General features: G+C 40.4%; 1 protein-coding gene across 5 annotated transcripts in view; it reads left to right on the plus strand.

The window, feature by feature from the left end:
• Positions 1-23384, plus strand: part of SORT1 (sortilin 1) — a 67853-nt gene that overhangs the window by 25666 nt on the left and 18803 nt on the right. For 3 of the 5 annotated variants that reach the window (XM_025288149.3, XM_025288150.3, XM_025288151.3), the window contains exons 4-11: positions 8173-8275; positions 8812-8976; positions 11993-12066; positions 15234-15283; positions 16162-16292; positions 19296-19440; positions 20502-20657; positions 22206-22312. In XM_025288149.3, the coding sequence (XP_025143934.1) occupies positions 8173-8275; positions 8812-8976; positions 11993-12066; positions 15234-15283; positions 16162-16292; positions 19296-19440; positions 20502-20657; positions 22206-22312 (931 nt within the window). The remainder of the gene's footprint in view (positions 1-8172; positions 8276-8811; positions 8977-11992; positions 12067-15233; positions 15284-16161; positions 16293-19295; positions 19441-20501; positions 20658-22205; positions 22313-23384) is intronic. The other 2 variants (XM_044944598.2, XM_044944599.2) reach the window with 1 other exon arrangement.

Genomic DNA, 23384 nt, shown 5'->3' on the forward strand with positions numbered 1-23384 from the left:
AAAGCAATGCAACCATATTATAAAACATTGGAAATTTTAAATGAAAAAAAATTCACCTTAAAGTCAAGTAATCTTATTTACAGTTTATTATCTTGACGTTTCCCCTTTAATGTTATACCATATAATTCTATAGTCTTAGGAAGCAACATGGTACAGTGTAAAGTTACCTCTTGGCATATAGGCCTGGGGTTGAATCTCAGCATTATTTGTGAGCAGAATGAACTTGGGTAAGTCATTTAACCTCCCTGAGTCTTTTTGTCATCTGTAAAAGAAATATGATAACAACAGCCACCTTAGAGCCATTGAGAGTTGTGCTTTGCAGCACCTATCATGGAATAAGAACTTGGTACCGTTAGCTGTTGCCTTGCCAGTGGCCAGATACGGCATGTAACCAGCATGTACTGGCACTGTGGTACTATTAGTAGTTTTTTTAATGAATTGAAAGCCTTCCATACCAGTTAATAAAAGGTGATTTCCTGCCTGCCCCCAGATGCCTCCATAGCTTCTACAAGTACACCCCCTCCCCAGCCAACATGGAAGTGTTACCAACACCTGATGTTATGAACTATAACCATTCTGATTAGTCACTGCTCATACCATATTTGTCAAATTCTTATCATTTTTGTTAGATTGAAAGAATTTACTTAATCATTATTCTCTTGGACACTTAAGTTGTAGTTTTTTCACTATTGTTAATGCTACTATGATAAATATCACACATGTATGTCATCAGTTCAGTTCAGTCGTGTCCGACTCTTTGCGACCCCATGAATCGCAGCATGCCAGGCCTCCCTGTCCATCACCAACTCCCGGAGTTCACGCAAACTCATGTCCATCAGGTCGGTGATGCCATCCAGCCATCTCATCCTCTGTCGTCCCCTTCTCCTCCTGCCTCCAATCCCTCCCAGCATCAGAGTCTTTTCCAATGAGTCAACTCTTTGTATGAGGTGGCCAAAGTATTGGAGTTTCAGTTTTAGCATCAGTCCTTCCAGTGAACACCCAGGACTGATCTCCATTGGACCTTGCTTCTATCACCAGTCACATCCACAACTGGCTATTGTTTTTGCTTTGGCTCCATCCCTTCATTCTTTCTGGAGTTATTTCTCCACTGATCTCCAGTAGTATATTGGGCACCTACCAACTTGGGGAGTTCCCCTTTCAGTATCCTATCATTTCGCCTTTTCATACTATTCATGGGGTTCTCAAGGCAAGAATACTGAAGTGGTTTGCCATTCCCTTCTCCAGTGGACCACATTCTGTCAGACCTTTCCACCATGACCCGCCCGTCTTGGGTGGCCCCACACAGCATGGCTTAGTTTCATTGAGTTAGACAAGGCTGTGATCCGTGTGATCAGATTGACTAGTTTTCTGTAATTATGGTTTCAGTGTGTCTGCCCTCTGATGCCCTATCGCAACACCTACCGTCTTACTTGGGGTTCTCTTAAGAAGATGCCTATTTCCAGTTTATATTATGGTAGCAAATGAAAACCTCGTCTCTGATCTCTGCACGTTTTGAATCCTTTACTAAATTCCTTCTCTTGGTTGAATTATGTTCTAAACCTGTTGCTTCAGCCGCTTTTTTGTTTGCTTTCTGAATTCACATGTTAGCCTCTATAGTGCTCTTCAATCACGTGGCTAGAACTGGACCAACCTGACAGACCAGAGTCATACCCACGGGGAGTGAAGTGTTTTCACGACTGCTTTTCCTGTCCTTTTGCTTTTCAGCGTTGTGCTTACTTTGAGACAACCCCAAACAAAACAAAACAGTATCGCTGTGTTCTGCTTAAATACCTACCACCCTCTGACTCAGCCTTTTTCCATCCTATATTTGTCTAGTCTTGTGAGAAACCACTAATATACACTTTACTAGAGAGTAAAGCGAGTTGTTTCTGGTATAGTATGTTACTAAGGTTCTTTTTCTTCATTTTGCACACCAGCTTTGTTTGTTGGGTTTGTTTGGTTTTTCCAAGGTCATTTTGAATATTAATTACTTCCTCCCTGCTGTGAAATGAAAACTCTTCCAAAATTTGGGTGGAGACTGTAAATATGCCTTGTTGCCTCCCCAGCTAGGCTGGCCTGGCCTAGTCTGAAGTGACTCATGTTGTTGGACACACCAGCCAAGAGGCACGTGTTGCTTCAGAAATGGGAAAGGGAGGGAGCAATTTGAGCAAAACGAGTCCTGAATATGCTGAGCTTGTGCAACTGAGAAATCAAATAAAAGCCTGTTGAATCTGCTCTGAAGACTCTTCTGTTTTTCGCAGCTTTAATGATTGTATTATTTATTGGATTGTCTTTCTCTCTCAAATCTTATGTGGTCAAAGGTTCATTTGGGATTCAAGTAGGAGGCAGCTAATCAGATGCCACCTGCCATAAGCAGTGCCGCATGGAGGTATGCGTGAGGAGAAGGAAGTTAGTTGTTTCTGTTACCTGTGTCGAGTTAGAGGGAGCACACTTCAGAAAGAGGTTTGTTAACAGATTTGGGAAATAAAATCCCTGGGCATTAATGATTGGATAGAATTGAATAACATACTAATATCTTCAATTAAAAGGAATCATATTTGAATAGTATAAATTTTGATTCCCTCTTCAGGAATGTTACCTCTCAGTTACAAATATGAAATTAAAAAGGAAATAACTAGCTATAGTTACGGAGAAGGCAGTGGCACCCCACTCCAGTACTCTTGCCTGGAAAATCCCATGGACGGAGGAGCCTGGTAGGCTGCAGTCCGTGGGGTCGCTGAGGGTCGGACTCAACTGAGCGACTTCACTTTCACTTTTCACTTTCATGCATTGGAGAAGGAAATGGCAACCCACTCCAGTGTTCTTGCCTGGAGAATCCCAGGGACAGGGGAGCCTGGTGGGCTGCCATCTATGGGGTCGCACAGAGTCGGACACAACTGAAGCGACTTAGCAGCAGCAGCTGTAGTTAAGATGACAATTTGATTTTCAGCAACAAATGTTGTGTGCCTTTTTGTTTTATGGCCCTTTGAGTCTAACCTTTCATTGTAAGATTAACTTAGTGAAGCACATTATGTACAGCAAAATTCTATACCAAGTTAACAGAAAACTGCTGGACTGTTTTACTTGTGATTTCTATTTCCTATTGAAAGTTGTTCAAATTCTGGAAATTGGTAAGGGAATCTCTAAGAGATTTCACATTAAAGTTTATACTGTAGTCAATGTAAGTTTTTCAGGATGTTACCTGAGGTTTAATAAAAAGGATAATTTAAATATATGCAACAGAAACTTCTCTGACAGTTTAGTGGCTAAGACTCCATGCTTCTACCACAGGAAATGCAAGTTTGATCCCTGGTCAGGGTACTAAGAACCCACATGGTCAATAAATAAATAAACAATAAAGATATGCAGCAGATACTAAAGCAGAGTTCAGTAAACCAGGTTCTCCAAGGCATCTCATTATGACAACCTTTTTAATGATATGCTTGGCTCAGTTTTCACCTTAGTAGATTATTAGCAATGACTGCATATTTCTAATTACAAGGTTAGCATAAATTCTGTTTGCAGAATATATTTTTCTGCTTTTTGTTTCTTAAAGTTTATTGAAATGTATGATGATGGCATTTTACTGCACCTTCATTTTTACAAACTTAGGGCATATAAAAATCATGAAGCTAGGTGGTTTTTGTCACTTAAATATTCCCATGATTTTCATGGGAATGAAAATCCTGTTCTTAGGATTGTCTTATTGTCAATCAGAGCAAAATAAGGACCTCAGATACATACTCATGTTCCTTCTGATAAAAAATTGTGTGATTTTATTTATAATATTTCACCCTCTTTATTTTCCTACTTGTATTTTCAAAACTTCTGTAGAAAACATGTATCCTTTTCAAATAAGGATAAAACACAATGAAAATTAAATTTAAAACACATAAGGTAGCATCAGAGACAGTTGGGGTTAAAACAAAGAAACTGAAGTATTGGGAATTCAGTTTAATGTAGATTCAGATTCTGCCCATCTCACCCGGCAGTGGTTTCAGGTCTGTAAGTCTTGGAACATTTTAATAAGCTACAGTCTCCTTATTGATCTTTTAACTGGAAATCTCAATCCAGTTAGTTCTCATTCACAATAATTATGTTCTCCAGTCTCCATGAATACTGAATTAGTGAATACTGAGCCATTGCTTCTAGGGGAAATACAGAATTAGGTTCCTGCAAACTTCTGGCCACAGCATTCATTTTCATCAGTTGATCAGTCTATTAACCTTGTTTTATGTGTGTTTCTGTTTAAAGATACCTTGTGTGTATTATTGATTCATTGAGCTCACAACCAACTGTTGCAGAAAGAAGTTTATCTAACTCACATATTTTCTCCAGAAACACCAAACAGCACTTCATAACTGTGCTTGGGGACTATTTAAATAGCAAAGCACCAACAGAAGGCACAAAAATGCAAAATGCAGAGCAGTAAACAGACTGTAAGGAAGATACTCATGCACAGTATAAGAGCTGAAACAAGAAGGCAGGCCAGCCGCTTGTTGGACTGCAGAAGGGAACGTGAGCCCCAAGTGACACATTTTTCGCTGCTCTATGCGTATCTGCCAGTGACTAGAAAAGTGTCATGAGTATTGATTTGGGGTTACAAATCTGAGTAGGCAAATTTATAAATATGGAATCTGTAAATAATGAGGATTAACTGTATAAGCTTTCTCAATTAGTGAAAACTAGAAAACTAATTTTTTTGGAGTTTGTTGTCTTTCTTTTTGCTTTTATTGTAATAATTTATAGTGACTTAATCATGGCAAAAATGAATTAAAGGAGTAAAGAAGTGGTTAGGCCTGAAAATCAACCAAACAAAGATATTTATGCTTGTTTGATTGTTGAAAAAAGTAAAATGTAAGATTCTGTGAGATATTTATTGTAGGATTCTTTTATTGTTACTTTTCATTGAATATCTGCAGGTCAAATGCCCATTGTCACAGTTCCTCTGTATTATAAATGAAAAGTGGTCAAAACCGGAGGTGTGATTCTTCGTTATTGGCATTTGGGTTGAATGTCAGTCAACATGTTAGTCTTCTGGAAAAATACCCTCCTGAGTCCTTCATCTTAGGAGGAATTTTAATGCTATGTCTTATCAGAACTCCATGTGATGATTACTTTTTTTAAATAATGTCTAGATTTTTCATGTTCTTTGGTGGTATTAGGCTCTATCCTCCCAAAAACGTTTGTACTCCAGTACTATTTTTTATTGTTACAAATGTACATATTCTTATACATGTTTACACCACAGATATAGCAAAAGTGATCATTTGTTTTTGCTAACCAGAAAGAGCTTTGTTAGGTTTGATGTATAGAATTGTTATTAAAAAGACTTACTTCTAAAGCAGATGGTTTCACAGGGCTTTGTTAATGTTTCCTGTTCATAACTCTTAATTATCATATGGAATTTGAAAAGTGATTTCTTTTTCAATGTGTTTCATTGATTTCCTCTCCATGATATATGATGTATGCCAATATATATGCTGATAAAAGATAAAGCCACTTTAAAGCAAAGTGCCATATTAAAATATATTCTGATCTTCTGGACTTCCTGACTGGCAATATGAGTCGGGAAAGTACCTTGCTTGAAGCAAACGAGAACCTGAGATGGGCAGAAGAGATGCTTTTAAGAATCCTTTCAGGAATGAAAGAGAAAAGATGTCCATTTCTGCTACTAAAGAATTTTTTTTCTGAACTTTAAAAATAATACCAGTTCATTGTTAAAAAGTCTGTAAAAGGTAATAGAAACTTACTATGAAAATAAAAATAACAGGTTATCCTAAAAAAAAAAAATATATATATATATATATATATATATATATATATATATTTTCCTGGGCCCTACATGGCCTTGACAAAACACTACTTAAATCCCAGCAGGTTGACACTGGTCTCTCATGCTCCATTTGTTTATCTGGCAAAAGTGCCAGAGTGTTGTAGCAGATGATTTTTTGTTTCCCTCGTGTTGCTTTCTTTTTCTGAAGGGCAGGGATGTGTTTGTTGTGCCAAGTTCTTGAAAAGCAAGTGCACTTGCCAGCAGGTTTGTGGAGGTTCCCTGGGATGTCACGAAGGAGGGGTGATTTGTGAACTGGTGATAATCTAGCTGCTGCAGACTCTTTAGGACATGGTCTGAGCTATTGATGATGTATGCACTGTAGAACTAGGACTTGAAGATGCATATCTCTTGGCCTGCTGTCTAGAAGATAAGAACTTTTCTTGTACTCAGAAGTCAAAGGAAGGGTAACAGGAATCTGTTGGGTGGTTTCTAATCCCTATTTTATTTAGTTTTTTCTGTGTGTGTTCTAAGAGATGGAAAGACAACTTAAAAGTCCCATGTAGTTTGCTTTAGCATAGTGAAGGGACCTCTACCTTCTCTCAGAGATACTTCCCTCCTGTCTCTCTTCAGTTTCCTCTAAGCGGACCTTTCCTGACAGGCCACAAGCCCTGGCAAGAAAGAGCAGGACCACTGGTTGCAAAGGAAGAATTCCTTACACATAATTAAAAGTTGTCTCAAGTTTGGGGCTGAGCGTTAAGAGAATTAGATTGTAGTTTCAGTTTTGCCCTTAATTGACTGGTTGACTTTTGATTAATTGCTTCCCCTTGAACCTCCTCCTCTGTGAAATAAGGGAGTTGGACAAGATGTTCTCTTCAGTTCCTTGCCTGTCTCATGGTCTGTGGTTCTGTGATTCTTTTTCTGTTGAGGCTAATAGCAAAACTGTACCACCCCTTAAGTCATATCAGTGAAGACCACTGTACATTGCATTTATCATGGGCAACTGACTTGCAGTGCTCTGTGGTCATCACTTATGATACTGAAATTTAATTAATATTAAGATCTAGCATTATATATCATGTTAGAGCTGTGCATAGTATTAAATACTCCTGACTTTTTTTTGTCTTACTTTTTGAAATCTAAAAATTGACTTTAATACTTCTCAAAGATATTGTTGAAATGAACTTTTGGGAAAAGCTCTAAACAACCTGGGAGTTGCGATTAAGTTTATCTGTCTTCTTTAGCTGTGTGCTGCATGCATTAAGAGATTTGTGCCTAAGGATGGTAACTTTGGGGGAGGAGGTACTCAAGATCCTGCTACTTAACTTACAAGCTTTATCACGAGTACAATACAATGCATTGATAAATTAATTAGAAGGCCTTTGGCTACATTTAGCAGAGAGCCCAACTCAAACTTTTAATATAATAGCTTAAGTAATAAGGGAATTGGGACTTCTCTGGCAGTCCAGTGGTTAAGACTTCACCTTCCAATGCTAGGGGTGTGGTTTCGATCCCTGCTAGGGGAACTAAGATCCCACATGCCTCAGGACTGAAAAACCAAAATAAAAAACAGAAGCATATTGTGACAATTCAATAAAGACTTTAAAAATGGTCCACATCAAAAAATCTTTAAAAAATAATAATAAGGGAATTCACAGAGGAAGGATGGGTCGATTCAGTGCAGCGTCACAGGCTACCTCTCCGGAATCCCAGAACTATTTCAGCAGTACTGGTCACTTATGTTGGCTTCTACTTCAAGTTTGGCTCTCACTGTATCAGAATGCCTGTAGCATTTTTTTATTCTGTTTTGTATTCACATAGTACAACATGGGAGTTTCTCAACGTTGATGCTATTGGCATTTGGGGCCAGATGCCCCTTTGATGCCAGATGCTTGTGGCCCTCTCTTTTTTTGGGAGACTGTCCCATGTATTGTAGGATGTTTGGCCGCACCCCTGACTTCTACCTACTATGATGCCAATACAATGCCAGTAGCACCCAACCCTGAGTTGTGATAATGAACAATGCCTCCAGACATTACCAAATGTTTGCTTGGTGGGGTGGGGGCATGGGGCAAAAATACCCTGGTTAAGAACCACTGATCCTTAAGGAAGACAGATCATTTCATTAAGTGATTGTCTTAAGTGTGTTTCCTAATTGATCCCAGTTCTCCCACTTTTTTCTTACTGGCTCAGTCTAGGTCCTTGCCTCATTCCTGACTCTGTCACCCATGAGGGATTGGAACTTCCTTCCACTAATTAGGCCCACCACCGCGGGTAGGGGTAGAATCAGGAGGGTGAGTGCCTCGATAAAGTTGCCGGAGAGTGAGGGAAGCTAGGTACAAACCCAACAGTGCCCATGACCTCTGCATTCTAAATTTGTCCTTTTTTTTCCCTCTCAGTGAGGACTATGGAAAGAACTTTAAGGATATCACAAATCTCATCAATAACACATTCATTCGGACTGAATTTGGCATGGCTATTGGTCCTGAGAACTCTGGGAAGGTGAGACTATATCATACGTGTACAAAACTGTGCATAGTACCATATACAAGGCTGTCAGATGTTGATATTTGAATGGTCTAGTGATACACAGCAATATATTTAGTTTACTATTACAATATTTACAATATAATAAAATGAAACAATTTAATACTGATTACGAAAGAATGGCGTTTTGCACACAAGTTGTTTTTTTTGGACCTTGTCTAAGATGCATCAAAACTCTTCATAATTATGTGGTGGTTGTTTAGCGTTACAAGGTATACGTCTAAAGACAACATTCTAGTCTTTGGGGAAACTGGCTAATCTCAGACTGATCAAGCTTATCTTCATAGATACAATGCAGTGTCTCAGGACAGTATTTTTTTTTTGTAAGACTAATACTTCAGGAAGAGAGTGTATCAACTAATCTGTTTTTATAACTCTTCTTACTTTTGGAACTAAAATTTTTGAACAAATGTCTGGTGAAAATGGTGGAGGAACTTCATGTACTTTTATAGTATTATACCCTGGTTCTGAACTTCCTTCTCCCTGACCAGGTGATTTTAACAGCAGAGGTATCTGGAGGAAGTCATGGAGGAAGAATATTCAGATCATCAGATTTTGCAAAGAACTTTGTCCAGACCAATCTCCCTTTTCATCCTCTGACTCAGATGATGTATAGCCCGCAAAATTCTGATTATCTTTTAGCTCTCAGCACTGAAGTAAGTCTAGTTGAAGAACTTGTCTTGCCTTTGGGGTTTTTATAGTCTCAAAATGCACTGTCTTAAGAGGGCCGTGTAGGTGACGCTTTTTATGTTGGACTGTCTTCTAGTGACTGCTTATGGTGTGAAGTGTGGGTTTGTGGTTTGTGTGTGTGTGTTTTCCTATATGGTAAAGGACACAATTTTCATATGCTGTCTATACCAGATAGGTATGTGTCTAGTTATCATTACAATTTTTTTTAAGTGAACAGATACTTACTACTAGAGTAATGAACTAGGAAACAGTTTAATCATTCATGTTCTGCAAGAGACAGGCCATAAATTGTTAAACTTTTAAGATTGTTATTGTGTCTTTCCTATGGCCAAACTACACCTTTATAATTTTTTCTTGTTCACAGTCCTTAGTATAAAAACCTGTTGATGTCTGTCTTTGACGCCCATGTGTTAAATATCCAGAGTCCTAATTCCCTGCACCCCCATCCCATTCCTGTACTCTTCCCAGAAACCACGGGTGGCCCTCCCACCTTTGTTCGGAAAGTTTCCTGAGGAGCAGCTCAGCTTTACCATTCCTGGAGGACCAGTCTGTTTTATCATGGATGTTAAGGGCCCAGAGTGGCTGAGTTGCCAGACTATGATAGTAGTCATAATTAACACTCTGTGTTTATATGGCTCTCTCGCATCATTTGCTTAGAGTGTGGTCTGCTGACCTGCAGGATCAGATAAAAATCCCTGGGAGCTGGTTTAAGATGCAGATTTCTTGGCCCCGATCCGGATATAGTGTGTCAGTGAGGTGGCTAGTGTTTTTAACAAGCTTGCCAGCCAAGCCTGCACACTAAAATCTGAGAGCCATTGCTGTGATGGCCATTCTGGGAATAGAAATAGGATTATCAAATATAGACAAGTTGGGCTGAGCAACAGGATGGCATAGGGAGGATGAGAAGGACACTTGGAAGAGAGGTCTGGGTTCTGGGTCTTCTGGGGGCAGAACTTTCAGCTGAGGTCAGGCTGGGAGGCTCAAGGAAGGTCAGAGTTAAACTCAGCCAGAGGAGGAAAACTAGCCTACAGGATAGGCTTCACGTCTGAAAGCAACAATTCCTGGGAATTGGCCTTCAGCAGCTTGAGTCAGACACGACTGAAGTGACTTAGCAGCAGCAGCTTGAGCTGAAGGCCCTTCAAGGGAACAAAGAGACCCCTGTTGGAATGGACAGAACCATTGATATGCCTTTGAAAACCCCATCACCCTTACCAAGTATCTTAAGTTTATTAAAACAGCTATCCTAGGGAGAGGCAAGCACAATATGCTTTTAGACCTGAAATTTCTTCCCATTAAGGGTGAGTTTGAAGTACAAATAATCAGGGTGGAGAGATGGACCAATTTGTACTAAAGTGTAAATAGGTGATATCAGACCCTCCCCTATTTCTAAGTAGGATTAGGTTAATTAGAAATGCTGGGAGGTGAATGTTACTAGAGGAGGAAGAGTTAAAGAAGAATGATGGGTGAAAGTGGAGGACCGCTGAAGTTATTTCTGCCTAAACCATCACCATTTCATTTGAGCTGCTCCAGGACATTTCAGTCCCACCTCCAGTGGGTCTGAGCTCACTAGACTCCTATTGCCAATGTCACTGAAATTGTCAGTTTTTATCTTATGAAGTCTCTGCTGCACTTGAAAGCATTGACCTCCTTTTGGGAATTCTACTTGCTTGGCTTCTGTGGCAGTCCCTTTGGTTCTTTCCCACCTTCTAACCATTGCTTCTTAGTCTCTTTTTTAAACTCCTTTCAACCTCCCCTTAAATCCCCATTGCTCATTTTACTCTGAGTAGTCTCTTCCACTCTTTACCATGTTGCTACCACTGTGAAATATAAGATTCTCAAATGCCTACCTCTGGTCCTGGCTTCTTCCTGGGGCTTCAGATGCCTTTCTTGCTGTCTGCTGGGTATCTGTAGCTAGATGTCCCACAGGTCCCTCAAACTTAACCTTTCTCAGCAACATTGTTCTTCCATTCATCCTTATGCTGGCTAAAGATTCCACAACACTGCTTTCCCCTCACCGAGAATCTCAGAGTGTTCAACTTTCACACACACACACACACACACAGACATGCACTCCATCCTGCCCTACAGGAAAATGTCCAGTTCTACTGAATCTAGAGTCTATATTATTTCTGAGCCTTTTCCTCACAGCTGTGGCTTCAGGTCTTACTAACTCTTAATGCAACAATTAGTCACTCCTTTCCCTGCTTCTATTAATAGTTTGAACCCTCTGAAATCCATCTTTCCCACTGTCATCCAAGTATTCCTCTTAAAAAAAGTAAAACTGGTCATGTCATTCCCCTACTTCAAGTATCCCATATAAAATAAGGACCGGATTCCTCAGTCTGGCACAGAAGGAGGGCTCTGCACGAGCTGCCGCCCCCTCCCCAGCACTGGCTCCTCTCTTCACCTTGGAATGTTGCTCCATCTGTGTCTGAAGGCTTCAGCTCCCTGCACACACTGAGATGTTTCATCACCTCTCTGTCTCTGCTTGTACTAATCTCTTTGTGCATTGACATCTCATCTCCCATTTGCCTTCTTTTGGTTACACTGCTCATCATTTAAGACTCAGTTTGGCTGTCTTCTTCACAAGTCAGCTCTGATGCTTTGTCTCTCCTTTCCCTGCTCTTACCCCAGAGACCATGTTTCCATAACACTTACCGTGTGTATTGAACTTTCTTATGTGTACCCTTGTTAAACTATGAGCTCCTTGAGAGCAGGGAGTGTGTCTTATTCATCTTTGTATCACCAGTGCAGCGTCTGGTACACTTGGCACATAGTAGGCACTTCATAAGCATTTGTTATTCTGATCCAAGACCCTAGGGGGGCCCCATAATCTGTGTGTCTGTGAGCTCGGCAGCTTGGCTGGAATTTCAGTGTGTGTTTTTACTGCCCTGAATGATTGGATATGAATTATTAAAAGGTCATACAAGCAGCTGCACATGATAAAACTGGAATTTTGATAAGTCATTTATAATCTTTCAGAATGGCCTGTGGGTGTCCAAGAATTTTGGGGGAAAGTGGGAAGAAATCCACAAAGCAGTCTGTTTGGCCAAATGGTGAGTAACAGAAGATTCCATCCGTGCAGAGCCCTAAACCTTTCCTGATGATGCTGCCAGAAGTCACACGAATCAGTGTTAAGCACTTAATAGGTGCCAAGTGCTCTTCAGGGTGCCATAAGGGATGTGAGAGAGGGGTGCAGCATAGACCTTGACCTGGAGGAACTTCTAATTCTGCTGGGAAAGAAGACTTGTCTCACTAAATGTTAAAATATAAAACAAGGCACGTCACCGAGTAGGTACTGCCTGCAAAAGGTTTATTCTGTGTACACGGTGACATCAATTGCAATAGCATAAAATACTGCTTTGACTGGGGGGCTTACATGCTTCTCTGCGTGCACATTTATGCTCCCTCATCTAGAGATCCATGTCAGTTAGGTGGAATGTAGTGAGGAATCAGGAAGAAAGCTCAGAGAGCTTCCAGGCTGCCAGAGTCACGCTACCCATGCACCACAATTCGTTCACTTCTCTTGATTGCCCACCCCGTCTGCTTACAGAGGATTCAGTGGAGGAGGCTCTTACTCAGGAGTCAGGTCACCTTTGTTCTAACCTTTGTTCCTCTTAAAAAAAGGCTGCTAGTCAGTGGCTTGACTTCTCTGGGATTTAGCTTGTTCCTTCTATGAAAGGAGATTTATTTGGGGAGTTTGGGGGATGATTGAGCAAGAATTAAGAGCCATGATACCTCCAAACTCTGATTAGGCTCAGATTCTTGTTTAGAGCCTCTTTCTTCTTTCTCTTTGACTAATTTTAGCAAGTTCATTGATCTAGTTTCCCAGTTGATAGCAGGTTGCTGCCAGAAGTGGGGTATGTGAGTGTAAACAGCAAGCACAGACCAGCCTGAGAGTCTGCTGCCTGGGAGCCGCACGGAAGCAGGAAGAGCTCTAAGAACAGGCAGAGACAGAGAACAAGACAGAGAAACAGACAGGATGGAGGGATTTAGTGCTGTGTCAGGAGCTCAGATGGTAAAGCGTCTGCTTACAATTCGGGATACCTGGCTTCAATCCCTGGGCTGGGAAGATCCCCTGGAGAAGGAAATGGCAACCCACTCCAGTATTCTTGCCTGGAAAATCTCATGGACAAGGAGCCTAGTAGGCTACAGTCCATGGGGTAGCAAAGAGGCGGACACGACTGAGCGACTTCACTTTCACTTTCAGGAGAACACAAAGCCTCAGTAAGTTCTAATGGGAACATTGCATTACAGTTTCATACAGTTGGTGTTCATGACAGTGATCCATAATCCCAAGGAAGAGTTTGCTACTTATTGTTCTTTGCTTGGAGAGGTAGGAAAATATAGATATAGACATTGATATAGACAAGGTGTGATATAGACATTGCCAAATATGTCCATTGAAATTAACTAAAACATTTAAAAAATGATGCTTAAGCAAGCATCCTTTTTTAGGAAATGCTAGTTAAATGAGGTTTTTATAGCACTACTGTGGTACACATCGCGTGTCTGCTTTCGTTTTATGTATTTTAATTAATTGTGTTTATATCTTATATGATCTTATCAGGAAGGAATTTTTAAAGTAACAAAGTTAACAAATTATTTTGCTCCTGATAGACCTAAAATATGTAGTGTGTGTTCAAATAAGACTATAATAATTTTGGTCATTAAAGCTCACCTTTACATCCATATATCAGATCACCACAATGTACATTTTAGATGTCTTACAATTTTAGTTGTCAGTTATACCTCAGTAAAGCTAAAGGAAACAACAGAAAACTCATCTTTAAAACTAAAGAGTTATTTTAAAATGGTATTTTGTTTTGTATCTTATACAAGAATTTTTACTTTTGTTAACTTGCTTCATTGAATAGTGTCTAAATATACGATTTGGGCTCCTGCTAACTGTTTACTCACCTTTTAGATCTTTGGTTTCTAGAAATTTACAGTCTAAAGCTCTGAAAGAACATGCTCAGACCCAGCACTTTTTTGTTTTATTGAGGAACAGTTGATTTGTAATATTATAATCATTTTAGGTGTATAACATAGTGATTCAAAAATTTTATAGGTTATACTCCATTTATAGTTATAAAACATTGGCTTTGTTCTTTGCACTGTACAATGTATCCTTGTAGCTTATTTACTTTATACATAGTAGTCTCCACCTCTTAATCTCCCACCCCTTTCTCACCTCTCCCCTACTTCCTCTCCCCAGTGGAAACCCCTAGTTTGTTCTCTATATCTGATAGCCAGCACCTTTTGCTGGTGCTAATCTATCAGTCCTATCAAGGTCTGAATCTAGTTCCTTGGAACTCCCTTTCCAAGTTAGAGTTTAAATAATTCAACTTCTGACCTAGTTGTCTATTTCAGATGAAAGAACTAAATTATTTAGTTCATGCAAAGCACTGAACTAGGTTCTAAGGGGAAACAACAAAACTTAGTACCTGCTGTGAAGAACTCAGTGGTGGAGTAGGAGAGGTAAGGCACACAGAATGCAATTGAAATAGCCAAATAGGAGACAAAGGAATGGCCAGGCGGCTGACACAGAGCTGCACGGGAGAGCTGCACGGGAGAGCTGCACGGGCTCTCGAGCAGCACTCCTCAACCTAAGCACTAATGGCGTTTGGACTGGATAGTTCTTTGTTGTGGGGGACAAGCCTGTGCATTGCAGGATATTTAGCAGCATCCTTGGTCTCTCCCCACGTAAGAGTTGTAACATCTCCCCTCCCCCACTGGTGACAGCCAAGACTGTCCCCTGGGGAGCGATATTGGCCCTGGTCGAGAACCACTGCTCTAGAAGTTTGCAGCAAAGGAGTCTTCAAGTTAGAGTGACAGGAAACTTCATGGGAGAGCTAGATTTTAACCTGGAGCCTAAAGATTGTGAGGGTAAGATTTAGTCACGTAAGAAAAAAACATTTTAAGAAGGAAACAATCTGAACCAACACAGGAGGCAGGCTTGGAGAGTGTAACGAGACCAGTTTGACTGGCTGGAAGAGTTCACATAAAGAAGTAGTGGAGTGTGGAGAATGCCTGGGAGCAGACTGGGGGGACCTAGATATGCTGCTGCAGAAGAATCAGGTGTACAGCATCCGAGAAAGCTGTTTTGGCTAGTACCCATGGGTGACGCTTATTAGACCTGCCTGGAGCTGAGTGATTAAGGTTAATGCAGTCTGTTAGCAGTCTTGAACCGTGTCTTTTCCCTGTCTTTGCCTCATTGTAGGGGATCAGAAAACATCATCTTCTTTACCACCTATGTGAATGGCTCCTGCAGTAAGTATATTTTAGTCCCAGAAAAGAGTGTCCTGGTGTCCATTCATGGTAGAATATTCTGAGTTGTAATAGGTAGAAGCATCAAAGATCCTTCCATTCTCTCGTAATTTTAATAGCTAAAGATAACTAGCTGTTAGTGATTTTTAAAATCTTGGACGCACAAACAACCAAGTACTATACTGTGCCTTGATCAAATAAAAAATGCAGGCTATACACAGAGACACTATAACTTAATTTTAGCAATGTACATCAAGTAAATATTAGGCTACAACCAATAACAAAATGAAATGTATAGAGATTTCTGCCAAAGAGCATGGGCTGTGTTTGTGTTGGTGGAAGCCACTGGCTTTCCAGTCAGTGGCACAAAGCTGAAAGCATAATCTTTCATTTATTCATTCAGCAGATTCATTTCATTTATTCATTCATTCGAACACCTGCAGTAGTATGTTAAACACTCTTCTCAGGATGGTGAGAACAAAACACCTAAGGCCAGCTCTCATGGAGCTTAAATTCGTGTAGACATGTTGGATGATCAGCCAGAAAATCAAAACTCAAATGATACAACTTAAAATACAATAAGATAGTTTCAAACTGTGTCATGAAGAAAGTAAAACAGGATGCTGTGGTGTTCTAATGCAACACTGTACTGAAATTAATCCTCTCTTCCTGTCCAATATAAAACTTCACATGTATAAAGATAAAACCAAAGTGTGAATTTCCTGTGTCAATTCCTATATCATTTTATATTGTTATCTGATTAACATGCATAGCATTGAAAATTCTGTTGCTATAAAACTAAGAGTAGTTCTAAAACAATTGTTTTGAACTAGAGGCTCACCAGTAAGTGAAATTTTAATTAATATTTTGTCTTGTTTAAGAAGCTGACCTTGGGGCACTGGAATTACGGAGAACTTCAGACTTGGGGAAAAGCTTCAAAACCATTGGTGTGAAAATCTACTCATTTGGTCTTGGGGGACGTTTCCTTTTTGCCTCTGTGATGGCTGATAAGGTGGGTGTTTGCCTCTTTTCTTTGGGTTCTGATATTTCTGAACCTCAAAATATGCCTCAAACAGATAGCTTCAGTAGATGTACTGATGGAGTTTCTTGCCTTTTGTAGTATTTAGTGTCACTGTTAGATTTGGAAGTGTTTCTTTTTATCGGGGCTGATTGATTCTTCTGGACTTCTCTCCACTTTGGCCTGTGTCACCAACTGAATTCTGGTGTCTGCTTAGGATATATCAACCCAGTGTTTGGGCTTTTCTCACACATGGATTCTGAAAAAAGCAATCTCCTTGCTCATTATCCAATGAAAATAATGGAAACGTAACATTTTTTGAGTACCTACTGTATACTAGGTACTGTTCTGGGTTCTGGGAATATAGCAGTGAACAAATGAGATAAATGTCTTGCTCTCAGAGTTTCTATTCAAGTAGGGAGCTAGATACTAAACTAACAAATATGATATAATATCAGGTAATGATTAAAACTATGAAGAAACCTAAAACAGAGTAAATACATAAAAAGTGGCAGGAATTGGAGCAGCGCTGTTCCAGATAGGGTGGCTTGGAAGGGCTCTCTGAGACCCAACTGAAGTGAGAGGATAGCTGCGTGGATATCTAGGCTGAGTGAGCGCAAAGAGCCGCGGGCTGGCGCGTGCTTGGAATGCTGAAGGTAAGTGAGAAGGGCAGCGTGGCTGCAGCACGGGAAAGGGCGGTCCAAAGAGGGCAGCCGGTGGCCAGATCACACAGGGCCTCTGCAGGTTGTGAGGAAGACCTTGGCTTCCATTCTTCATGTGTTGGGAAGCTGTGAAAAGGGTGCAGGCAGGGGAGTGGTTTAACTGGCTGTTTCTTTTGATGGAATAGGTGTGCATAGTGTCACCTGAGGGTCAGGAATGGAAGTAGCAGCAGCAGCAGCGAGAGAGACAGTAGGTTGGACCAGGCTGCTAACAGTGGATGAGGGGAGACGTAGTAAGATCACGGACGTATTTTTAAATGCATCACCAGTAGTGTTTGCTGGTAGATTAGACGCAGATTGTGAGAGAATAAGATGAACCAAGGATAATTTTAGTCTTTGGCCTGAGCAACTGCGTGAATGGTGGTGCCATTTACTGAGATGGAAAGGACTACAGGAGAAGCAAGTTTGTGGGAAGAAAATCAAGAATTCAGTTTTGGATATGAGATGTGTATAAGATATATAGGTGAAAATGTCAGGTAAGCATTTAGGTATATGAATCCCCCAAAATTATATAGTATAATTATATGGAATGGTCTCGTCTAGCTGTGTGACTAGATAGTATCTTGTGGGGGAATGAGTAGGTCGAGAAGAGGTGGGAGGGCTGAGCACTGGGTGCCCTGGTGCCCCTCACGGAATGGTGGGAAGAGACTGAACAAGCTAGCAGAGGACTGAGAGGGAGGGACTAGTGAGGTGGGAGAAGACGAGCTTTCATAACAGTTACCCAGTGAGGAAATGGATAATGAGATGTGTAATTATTAATAAGAGTGTGTCTGTTAATGTCACTGCACATGGTGATATCTTGAAAGCCAAGTGAAAAAAAGGTTTCAGTGAGGAGGAAATGGTCAGCTGCATCAAATTCAGCTGAGATGTGGAGTTAGATGAGTTCTGAGAATTATCCACTGGAATTGGCAAAGTATAGGTTGTTGGTGACCTTGATGAAAGCAGTTTCTTTGGAGTACTGTGGTTAAGAGACTGATTGGAGTGGGTTCAGAGAGAATTAGAGATAAGAAAAGTAGACAAGGTAACTATACATCACGCCCTTGAGCAGTTTTGTAATAATCCTCCCAACAGCCCTATAGTTCATACTGTTATCTCAGTTTAGGAAATTGAGTAACTTGTCTAGGTGGAACTCTGGTGGAAATCAGACTGTGTAATTCCAGAGATAGCTGCCTATACACTGCTGCTGTCCACAAAATTAAAATTCCACTATGTGCTTTTGAACTCCAGTTTTTACCTGTTAATATAACAGCGAGTATAAGATTCAAGGTAAACATCTAAGATGTAAGTTAGAAAAGTAAGTTAAATGGACTCATCACTGAACTTTAAAAAGACTAATTCTCGTGCCCTGGCTGAACTGTGTCTAGAAGCTATTTTAAACTATTTATCAGATAGTACATGTTAACGGCCTCAACCTGTGCATACATGCTAAGTTGCTTCAGTAGTGTCCAACTCTTTTCGACCCTATGGACTGTTGCCTCCACGCTCCTCTGTCCATAGGATTCTCCAGGCAAGAATACTGGAGTAGGTTGCCATTGCCTTCTCCAGGGGATCTTTCTGACCCAGGAATCAAACCTAAGTCTCCTGCACTACAAGCAGATTCTTTACCATTGAGCCATGAGGGAGACCCCTTTTAACAGCTAAATATTCCCTGATCAGCTTCCTTATGTTAATTTCTGACTCTCCTTGCCCTCTTTCCAGCCTGGCCTGTTCCCTCCATAATGGCTGTTCTGAGAGCCTTCCTTAAAGAGGAGACGTGTCACGTTTTTATTTACTTCATGATCTTCCAAACCTGGGTTTCATCTCCATTTTTCAGACCCATTATCTAATTCTTTTGATGATGCCAGAGCTGTCTAAATGGAACCAAACTTCTATGCAGCAGCCATCATTTTAAGAATTATCTGAGCAAACATGGCAAATGGCTGCAGAGCCAAGCTCATAATGGTCCCAACAAACGCTTATCTCTGTTGAAGGAAATTGGCATGTCAGAGGTTAGGAGGAAATATTGGTATCTTAGAGGGCCACACAAGAATGAAGAAGCCAAAGAGAAAGCCAGGATAACCTTACTTAAAATAGAATGGATTGTTCTAGTGCCTGGATCTTTGCAAAAGGTTAGAAAAAGCTTGGATAATTGGTACTAGGACCTTTCATTTATAATAGATGTACCTAGTGAGGAAATAGGTAATGAGTATAATTATTAAATAATAATGTGCCTATTAATGTTACTGCATATGGCATCTTGGTGGAATATTTAAAAGATAAGTATCGGCATTTGTTCCAGGATACAACAAGAAGGATTCATGTGTCAACAGATCAAGGAGACACATGGAGCATGGCCCAGCTCCCATCTGTGGGGCAGGAACAGTTCTACTCTATTCTAGCTGCTAATGACGACATGGTGTTCATGCACGTAGATGAACCTGGAGGTAAGAGCTTTGCAAATGGTTCACCCTTGACTGCATAGAGACTTCAACTCCGAACCCTATTTTAGTAGCTTTCCTTCTCAGTGTGCATGCTGCATCATTTTTGACTCTTTGCGACCCTGTGGACTATAGCCTGCCAGGCTCCTCTGTTCATGGGATTCTCTAGACAAGAATGCTGAAATGGGTTGCCATGCCCTCCTCCAGGGAATCTTCCCAACCCAGGGATCGAACCCACATCTCTTATGTCTCCTGCATTGGCAGGAGGGTTCTTTGGTTTTTCTTTTCACCCCCGGGAATTTATTAGTGGCCTACTTGTTATAGAGATGATATGTAGCCTCTGTTAAAAAGGCCACTTTCTTTGACTCTCTAACATGGTTTGTAGGTACGTCCAGGTGTTCTGGAGCAGTGCTGCTCAAAGAATGGTCAGAACGAGTACTGATTTGCAAGTTCTTTATTACCAAATAAGTGCAGAAAGCAGCATCAAGCATTTAGAAACTCTTACAGCTCTTTGACAAAGAAATTTTGTATCTGTTGACTCTAATAATACAAAAATTTGAAGATTGTAATTTTTTCTTTCTTTTGTATTTCATTTTTCTAGTGATAAATTTTTTGTTATATTTACAAAAGCATCAGTTTGTGACATAATTAAAATTTTAAAATTGATCCTTCATCACAGAGAGTTTGAGAAGCATTCGTTTAGAGTAAAAAGATTTAAAAATGTGTAAGATATGAAGCTAAATGCAATGCCTCTGCTACCAAAATATAACTGATTATACCAAAATATAAGAGCTTTTCTGTAACATCTGAGTAATTTATTAAACAAATTCATCATCTGCTATATTCAGGCACTAAGCTGGGTACTGGAATTAAAGATGGCCACGAAGTTCTTAACTATCAATCCTTGATTAGCTCTCAGGTCTGCATCCGCATCATGAAGAGAGACAGTTGGCTGATGCGTGCATATGTATGTGTCATGTGTATGATTAGACTGTTGTTTTTTCTCTGTTCCCTCCCAAGACTTGGTGGGTTTTTTGTTTGTTTGTGTGTTTGTTTGCCTGTTTCAGACACTGGATTTGGTACCATATTTACCTCGGACGATCGAGGCATTGTCTATTCCAAATCCTTGGACCGACATCTCTATACCACTACGGGTGGCGAGACGGACTTCACCAATGTGACCTCCCTTCGTGGGGTCTATATGACAAGTGTGCTCTCAGAAGGTGGGTCCTTCAGCTGAATCTGTTCAGAGCGGAGGCTTTGGGGGACATGGTCCTGTCCCCTCAGTAATGGTGCTTGCCTGGCCAACAAGCCTGTCTGTGAATTCTGGCTCTCTGTTTTAAGTACGTTATGGTGATTAGAACTAAGAAAGAACAAAGCAACAGCAGGCATAAAGAAAGATTTGAGGTTATTTTGTTTATGAAAAAAGTCTTATGTATTGGGAAGTTCAGGCCTGTGGGAAGGAGTTTGAACCACTTTGCTTTTCTGATTGTCAAGGATGGAGCAATAGCCAGCTCAGATTTTTCCTGTGTTCTCTTCACTGGCTCTGCAGAGCCCAGTTGAACAAATAAACACGTTACTCTGAAGTACAAAGGTTTTTAAGGTTTTATTTATTTATGTATTTACTTTTTAGGTAGGAGGTGGGGGGTGTTTGTTTTAATTTTGTAAACACCTTGCAGTTTTCTACAGGATCTAAGTGATTCTGGCCTCTAGTTCCTCCCAGACATCACTTCCAGCTCCTCGCTCCTTTGCTTACTCTTGCAGTCACTCCAGTCCTCTGCCAGTCCTTAAACACATCAGGTTCACACACTCTTGGGTGAGAGATTTGCAGTGACCTCTTTCCCCAGATGTCTACGTGGCCCACACTTTCGTCCTCCCAGCCATTGGTCATGTTACTTTCTGATGAGACCTGCCCTGACTATCCTGTTTTAAATGTCAGTCTGCCTCCCTGCTACACATGCAGTCTCTCATTCCCAGTTATCTGTACAAGATTTTTCCAAAGCATGCATTTTCTAACACGCTATGTAATTTACCTATTTACAGTGTCTAGTGTTTGTCTGTCTCACCCTACTAGAATATATATTCCACAGAGTTTTTTTTTTTTTTTCTAATTTGTTCACAGGTATATTCCCAAAGCCTTACAGCAATTTTCATATAGTGGATAGGCAATAAAACATTTATTGGGTAAATGAAATTTATTAGCTTTCATTTTTAAATTTTCCTTAAGAAAACTCAAAGCGCTTCTTTTAATTTAAATATGCAACAGTTTATGTATCATTAGCAATAGAGAATAGGGAAGACACATGAAGAAAAAAAAATGTGTAAGAGAAGTAGGATATGGCGTGGTAAAGAGACAAAAGCTAGGAATTATTCATTGAGACTTAATGCAGATAATTCAAATCTTGAGATTTCCTAAAATAAGCCTGGTATCATGGCCTTAGTCCAAATTAGAGTGCCTTCCCATTGTAGATTTTCCTCCAGGGCAAGCAAGCAAGGAAGAATAGAATTGTGTTGATAAGGAGATAAATGGTATCTTTTTTCAAGAGTATCAGTCTAGATGATTTCTGGAATTAGTAGAATCCTGTTCAGGTGGGAAGCCTCTTTCAAGTATTGTACTCACCAGTATTGACCCATTTCACTGGATGTCAACATCTTGTGGGACTCTTGATATTACATAATCTCTGTTAGAGAGTTATGCAATGATAAACTGAATTGATTAGGGTGCTTCCTAATCAATATATCAAGATTAATGTCATCCTTTTCCTATTCAGATAATTCTATCCAGACTATGATCACTTTTGACCAAGGAGGAAGGTGGAAGCACCTGAGGAAGCCTGAGAACAGTGAATGCGATGCTACTGCAAAAAATAAGAACGAGGTTTGTTTTATTCCTACTGTCATATGTATTTGGAGCAAAGCAACCATTCTGTTCTGCTCTTATTAGTGCCAGGCTTTTGAATAATGAAGTTTTGTACTTGCTGAGGGTCCACAGCTAACAGTGGAAAATTGGGAAATGAGAGGTTGAAATTAACTAGGATGTAAGAAATTTGAACTGTGAAGAAAGACCAAAATATTACACTTTATTTGTCTTTAAAGAAAACCAAAACTGAAGGCTAACAATTTCAGTCGGTTTAGTTCAGTTGTTCAGTCGTGTCCGACTCTTTGTGACCCCATGGACTGCAGCACACCAGGTTTCCCTGTCCATCAACAGCTCCCAGAGCTTACTCAAACTCATGTCCATCGAGTCAGTGATGCCATCCAACCATCTCATCCTCTGTCATCCCCTTCTCCTGCCTTCAATCTTTCCCAGCATCAGGGTCTTTTCCAGTGAGTCAGTTCTTTGCATCAGGTGGCTAAATTATTGGAGTTTGAGCTTCACCATCAGTCCTTCCAATGTATATTCAGGACTGATTTCCTTTAGGATTGACTGGTTGGATCTCCTTGCAATCCAAAGGACTCTCAAGAGTCTTCTCCAACACCACAGTTCAGAAGCATCAGTTCTTTGGCACTCAGCTTTCTTTACAATCCAACTCTTACATCCATAATCACATCCATACATGACTACTGGAAAAACCATAGCTTTGACTAGACAGACCTTTGTTGGCAAAGTAATGTTTCTGCTTTTTAATATGCTGTCCAGGTTGGTCATAGCTTTTCTTCCAAGGAGCAAGCGTCTTCATGGTTGCAGTCACCATCTGCAGTGATTTTGGAGCCCCCCAAAATAAAGTCTCTCACCGTTTCCATTGTTTCCCCACCTATTTGCCATGAAGTGATGGGACTGGATGCCATGATCTTCGTTTTCTGAATGTTGAGTTTTAAGCCAGCTTTTTCACTCTCTTCTTTCACCTTCATCAAGAGGCTCTTTAGTTCTTCTTCCCTTTCTGCCGTAAGGGTGGTATCATCTGCATATCTGAGGTTATTGATAGTTCTCCCAGCAATCTGGATTTCAG

The sequence above is a fragment of the Bubalus bubalis genome, chromosome 6 (genome assembly GCF_019923935.1).
Source record: "Bubalus bubalis isolate 160015118507 breed Murrah chromosome 6, NDDB_SH_1, whole genome shotgun sequence".
Classification (NCBI taxonomy): Eukaryota; Metazoa; Chordata; class Mammalia; order Artiodactyla; family Bovidae; genus Bubalus; species Bubalus bubalis.